At 37.6% G+C, this 6,566-nt stretch overlaps 1 protein-coding gene across 1 annotated transcript in view; it reads right to left on the minus strand.

Annotated features, from left to right (window-relative positions):
• Positions 1–565: 565 nt before the first annotated feature.
• The window catches only part of LOC107487904 (BEL1-like homeodomain protein 4), a gene marked incomplete in the record, with an annotated part of 6,946 nt that continues 945 nt past the window's right edge, over positions 566–6,566 (minus strand). Inside the window, 5 exon segments of the mRNA XM_016108598.3 lie at positions 566–1,232; positions 3,672–3,732; positions 4,329–4,428; positions 4,431–4,623; positions 5,479–6,566. Coding sequence (XP_015964084.3) covers positions 729–1,232; positions 3,672–3,732; positions 4,329–4,428; positions 4,431–4,623; positions 5,479–6,566 — 1,946 coding nt within the window.

The raw sequence follows: 6,566 nt of genomic DNA on the forward strand, positions 1-6,566 counted from the left end.
AAAATAATATTATTTTAGTTTTGACATTTAAATATCTCAAAAACAATATCATAAATTATATTTCTTGAAATTTATGGGTTTATGACATCGTTTTTGTGCAATTTAAGTGTCTAAACTAAAACGAAGTTATTTTACCGTTTCAACATAATATCTAATTCTTTATGTTAGTATTTTATTAATGTCTATGTGTTAGAAATTATGTCAAAGATGAATGTAATTCACATTTATAAAATTGTAAAATTAGATAAAAGCAATTGAAATTTATAAGAATTAAATTGAGATTAACATAAAAATTTAAATGCTAAATTGAATATTTTCTCATAGTTACAACAAACTTACAATAAATTAAAAAATTGCGGTTCTAGTCATAACTCATGAGTAGCAAGATCAAGTCCTACGGAACTATAAGACACCGGAACGAATCTTATTAATTGATAAAGTTGATATATATGGGGAAAAACGATGGATCTACTATACAGTTACACAAGGAGGGAGCATATATGGAGCTATCTATTGTATTACCTTAGCTTATTCGAAATGATGCAAATAAAAATAGTGGATTGAATTGGAAGAGAAAAAAAGGATTTCTTTCTTGTATTTCCTGATATAGAATAGAAAATAAAGGATATGATGTTCCTATAATAATAATAATATAAAATATATAACGATTAATGATTAATTAATTATATGGTGAAGCAGAGCAGTAGTATAATAATGAGGATTGATTTCTAAGAGAAAAAGGGGTTTTGTCGGGGGACGTTCCCGGCGTGGCGTAACCCTAGGGTGAGTGACACGTCACCGGCGGTGGTCCCGAACCTAATGAGGGTAGCGGATCCAATGTCAGCAGCGGCAGCAGCAGCAGTAGTAGACGCGGTCCCATATTCAGCACCTGCTACGTAGCTGCCATGTCGACACGTGTCATCGCTTGCCATCGATCTCTGTGACTGTTGTGGGGGCATCATCTCCGACGCCATTCCACCTTGCGCAACCATTCCCTCTTGGTTTTCCGAAAACCCTTCTACTTGTATTTCGCTTTCACCGCCACTCGTTGTGCTTGGATTTTGTGCTTGTTGCTGCCCACCGTTGCTGCTGTTGTTTTGTTCTTCTTCTTCCTCTTCTTCGCCTTCTTCCGCTGCCCCACACTCCTCTGCTTCTTTTTGTTCTTGTTGGTACATCTCTTCCACCATAGGTTTCCACAACCGAACCCTGGCATTTATGAACCAGTTTGATACCTGAAATCACCCACAACACTCTTAAACATATTCTGTGCTCTATCATTTCTCACATTTAAGGCAACCATTTATTTCATTTCATTCCAACTTACCAAACTCTACTAGTACTACCCATATGCTATGTATGTTTTGAGAGTCAATTTTAGGTGCTTTCATTCAACTTATGTCACATTCTTTAAAGTGATTTTATTATAAATATTCGTTAATAATTTGTCATTCTATTAGTAAATTCATATAAAATCGTATACTGAAAATTCAATTCACTACATTATGTTCTAAGTATATCTAAATTAAATTACAATAAGGATTAAAAATTTTATTAATAAAGAATTTTAAATTTTAATTTGGCCAATTAATGTATGATTGGTTAACTCTTTCATTTTATTAATTAATGCGTGGTTTTTGGATTCAGTCTTTAATATAATTCATTGTAGTGAAAACTCGGGTTAAGTGATGCCAAATTAGTACTCTATTTATGAATACGGATTTATATTTCAAAAAGTTTGAATTTGACTTTAGAGAGTAAAGTGTGATTTTTTACTCTTGAATAGTTTTTCTTTTATATTTATTCTTGATCCCACCTATGAAATCAATGATAAAAAATCACACTTTATTCTCTAAAATGAAATTCAAACTTTAGAGAATCCAAATCCTATAAACACGCATATACTCACACTTGAATATGCTACGTATACACTAAAATCAGCCATCAAAATTAATTATCAGTATAAAATATATGTTAGAATATAAATATATATTGAAAATAAATTAAACCACACAATTTTAATAGCTAATTTTAGTGTATAAATAGCATTTTTGAGAAATAAAACGTGCAGAACAGACGAGAAGCTAAGGACTAGATGATCAACATTAACTGGATGGTGAAGCTTTGAAACTACACATGTACTAGCTAGATCTTCAGCAGACCGAAATGATAAAACATATAGTACTGTATGCAGTGAGAATGAACATCAAGAGTTTGAATTCTTTCAATCTGAATCGCTATTACGTGTTTATTAGGCACCGAGGTATCTTCTGTGTGGTGTGACACAAGGGACAGTAGTGATAATAATGTGATTATATACTCCAAAACATGCAACTATTCATCAGCAGTTTCTTCTGATAAATAGAAGCGACATAGCCTTGTATCTATGACCTTATGAGCTTAGTCATCACCAGTATATTACTACTGACAACTATTTATATAATATGCTTCTAGTGTAAAATATTAATAGCCTTTATTTCTTTCTTTTTATATAATTAATTATTCTCCATGACTTAAACTACATTTATTAATACAGAAAAGATTTGCTAGGGTGATACAGACATATCGAAGTAATTGATTAATTTATAATTTCATATTAATTATTAAGTGTAGTTATTGTATTTTTATTGATAGAGTGAAAGATCTTCTGGGCTAATAAGGGGGGCAAAGTTCTGTGTTGTTATGCGGCTGACAGTTACATGCACACAAAAAGAAGACACTAGTGATAAAATAGAACGTGCATAATATATATAGAACGGGGTATGTATGCTATATTTGTGTGTAATATTCTAAACCACGTGATTATATGATTAGCAAAATTAGCAAAAAAAGTGAAACTAATAACTTAACGAGCTAGTGGACGAAGTTGCATGAATATGGCATTAGCACGGAGGATAGAAGGCATAAACTTTAAGATAGATCTTCAAAGCACACATTTATTTCTCACATTTATGGTTCCTATTGTGTAGTTGGGTGAGAGAGAAAGAGAAAAGAACGCGAACTGGACATCCATAAAGAGAAATTTTTATACGGTGGTAGAGTATATTAAGTAATTATTTATATAAATAATTTAAAATTTGTATAAATTTAAAATAAATGATTTTGGATGCATGTTGTAACACGCTTTAAATATATACAAAAATTTATAGCTCCAACAGGCAAACTTTGATGTCTCAACAGCAATATATATTTATTATTGCCTCTGTACTACTTGTGGCGTTTAAATTTTAGAATTTTTGTCACTAGGAAGAGAGATTCCAAAAGTAAATTGAAATATATTTTGAGGGGAAAATTGAAAGGAAAAAGAAAAGAGAAAGCTAGTTAAAAGAAGAAGCAATTATGACCCACATTACCTCATAGAGAAAGACAGAACAAAACCCAAAATGATGTAAGTTGCATCTGAACTTACTACTGGTCCCAAAAATTTTTCATTGTTACTTAGTCACGTCAAGGTGGGCCGTGCGTGTAATTAATCAAATCACAGAGAAGCCTAGTAGCTAACATAAATATATATTTGTCCCTCTATACTGATTATTTATTTTATAAGTGGTAATGATTAGTGAGATGTGTGTGTGATGCAAGATATATATAAGAGAAGATAATTAATTGTTAATATGAATGAATGAAAGCAAAGCAATAAATGAAAGTTAATAAGGGTGGGGAGAGGGGGGAACCTGATTTCTGGAGAGGCCAGTCTGCCTCGCCAAGAGATGCTTATCTGCATCGCTTGGATACCTGAGAAAGAGACCAGAAAATGACATCAGAGTCCTTGCCATAACCGTATAAAGAGACACCAAGCTTTCTGTACCCCAGCCCCAAACTTTGAACCTTTCTTTCCTTCAATTCATTCATTCATGGATGGCTGGCTGGCTGGCTGGCCTGGGCTGGGGTGGGGTGGGCGTGAGAATCTAAGAGCAACAAAGAAAGATCTATGTCCTAGCTGCTATTACTACTGCCACCATCAGTTACCACAAGTAAAGCGGATCACTGCACACACTGACCACTCTCTCTACTTTATCATCATTTCATTTTCATCTAATTACCTTTGTTTTATTTTACTTATTTGCATTAACTACTCAAAGATGCCCCATGCATGAGAAGACTTAGCTTCTTTACACCTTTTCATTTGCTGCCGAGACAACATTCAAGGACACTGCAATTTTACTGTGCTATACATACGCCTTTTGATTAGATTCTCCCTCTCCATCAAAGCATCTTCCTATTCTATCTATACACTTTTTTAATTATATCTTTATGGTAACAAAATAAGAGAAGAAATGTGATTGTATGTATAATTATGACTAAACTGAAGAGGTTAAAGGAGGACGTACGGGTGGAGAAAATGCTCAAAAAGCCAAGCTCTCAAAATGTTGACAGAACGTTCAGGCAAGCCTCTCTGAGGTCTCCAAGCTTCTTGTTCCATCCCGCCCCCTCCTTCTCCCCCAGCACCTCGCACGAATGCTTCAGCTGCGTCGTTATTGCGTCCTTCAGGCACCGGAAATGCCTCGACATCGCCTTCTGCGCCAGCGCCGTGTACGGCACCGCCGCCCCGTACCCCATCACCACGTCAAATGAGTTCACCACCATCTGCATTTGCTCGCAGTAGTGGTTGTATCTTCGGTCCACCTGATCCACAATAAATTATTCATTATTGCTTCTTAATGCATGAATGCCTATTCTCTTTAATTAACCTCTTCATCAACCAACTTCATTAGCATTCATTTAATATGGATATATAGTAGTTAGTTAGTTTATGAATTTAAACACATATGCCTAATCATTAGTAGTTAATGATTTTAAATGGATAGAGTAGGCAGAAAATCATGTTCTGATTTAAGCATTTAATTTGAATTTGGTGAGGTGTTATATCCCAATGTACTGAATAGGGAAATTAATTTTAAAAAAGGAGGATGCATCGAAATATTTGACAGTGAGAATAATTAAGGTGGGTTTGGGGGTGCAATATTGGAAGTGTAAGCAAGGTGGGTGGTACGTAAGAGATAGTGAGTGGGTTTGTTGCTTGTCCGTCAGATCATCAGAAGAAGAAGGAACGTCGCATCTTGATGGACGTATTCTCCTAATGGATAGTCTCCTCATGGTTTTCACCAAACTAAGAAAAACCCAAAATACTATAAGATCCCCCTCCCACCAATCAAATCACACAATTATTTATTGTAATAAAATAAAGAAGAAAAAATTGGCCTTTTTATTAAAATAAGGAACAACAACTGAAGCACAACAGATCCGATCCTATGTAAATGTAAATGCAGCCCTACTATTATACCAGCCGGCTTTTTCCCTCTTTTTCTTTTCTTCAAATTAATTAATTATATGCGTGCGGGCGGAGAGGTGGTGACGAGAAAGGTTAATAATGCACCCTTTAATAATAATTAATTAATGGAGCAAATAAATATGAAGGAAAAGATATTGACTCTTGATGGATGAGAGAGGGCGAAAGAGAGAGAGAGAGAGATTACATGCCTCATCAAGCATTGATAGAAGTTTGACCTTCCTTCTCTGATGCTCAATCCTGTCGGAAGCTGACAAAGGAGGCGGAGGTGGAGCTGCAGCCGGAGGAGGATCTTTGGAAGATGAAGGAGAGGCGGTGGAATTAGGGTTTGAATTCTGCCTACTGAACTTGTTTTTCTTCAAGTGGCCCCTTCCAACACTGCAAAACTCCTCAAGCAACTCTTGTGCGGCTTTCACATACTTTGAATTCCTAAGAACGTGGACTACACCTAAGGACGAAGAAGATGAAGCAGAAGGGAACCCAGCAAGGTGCCCCTGTCCTACCATGCCACCTTGCAAATGGTTCTTGTACGGAAAATGACCCGAATTAGAAGCCGCCGCCGCCCCTCCCCCTTGATTGTAAAACAGAAAACCGCCTTCTCCCATCCTCAGTTCCTCCGCTTTCGCAGCTTCCAAGTGCTGAAGCGAAGACGAAAGCGACAGCGAAAGGCCTTGCCCTTCCACCACGTTAATCTCGTGATGGCCAGGAGGGTTGTTAGCTGCTCCCTCATGGCCGGCGCCGCTGTCGGGAACCCATGTGAATTGCCCGAAAGACCCTCCTGCGGAGCCAGCAGGAGGGAACCCTTGCAAGGAGTTGGAGGAATGGTTGGGAAGAAGCATGTGGAGAGTGGAAGAGGTTGCCGATGGAGGAGGCGAAGGAGATCTCCTTTGAGCTGGGTTCATCAGGAAAAGGTGCATGGCTGCTGCTGAATCCGCATTCATGCTTGAAATCTGCTGCTTGGAGTCTCCTCCAAACCCCGTCGTGGTGGTGGCTATCATGCCTTGCCTGCTTCCGTACCAGTTCTCTGGTGGTTGTGGCCTCGACGAAGAAGGGGAGCGGAAGTGGTGGTGCTGCTGTTCCAGGAGCTCGGTGGCAGGGAAATTGAACATCTCCGAAAGCATGCCTGCGGTTTCATACACATGGGGAAGGCCTCCTCCTGCAGCTCCTCCTGCTTGTTCTTCTTCCTCGTCTATCCCTACTAATGGTGGTGGCGGTGCATCGAAGCCTTTGTTGTTGTCCCTTCGGATCTGTGCTTGTTGGTGTGTTACCGTCGATCTCT

This window comes from Arachis duranensis, chromosome 5, assembly GCF_000817695.3.
Source record: "Arachis duranensis cultivar V14167 chromosome 5, aradu.V14167.gnm2.J7QH, whole genome shotgun sequence".
Classification (NCBI taxonomy): domain Eukaryota; kingdom Viridiplantae; phylum Streptophyta; class Magnoliopsida; order Fabales; family Fabaceae; genus Arachis; species Arachis duranensis.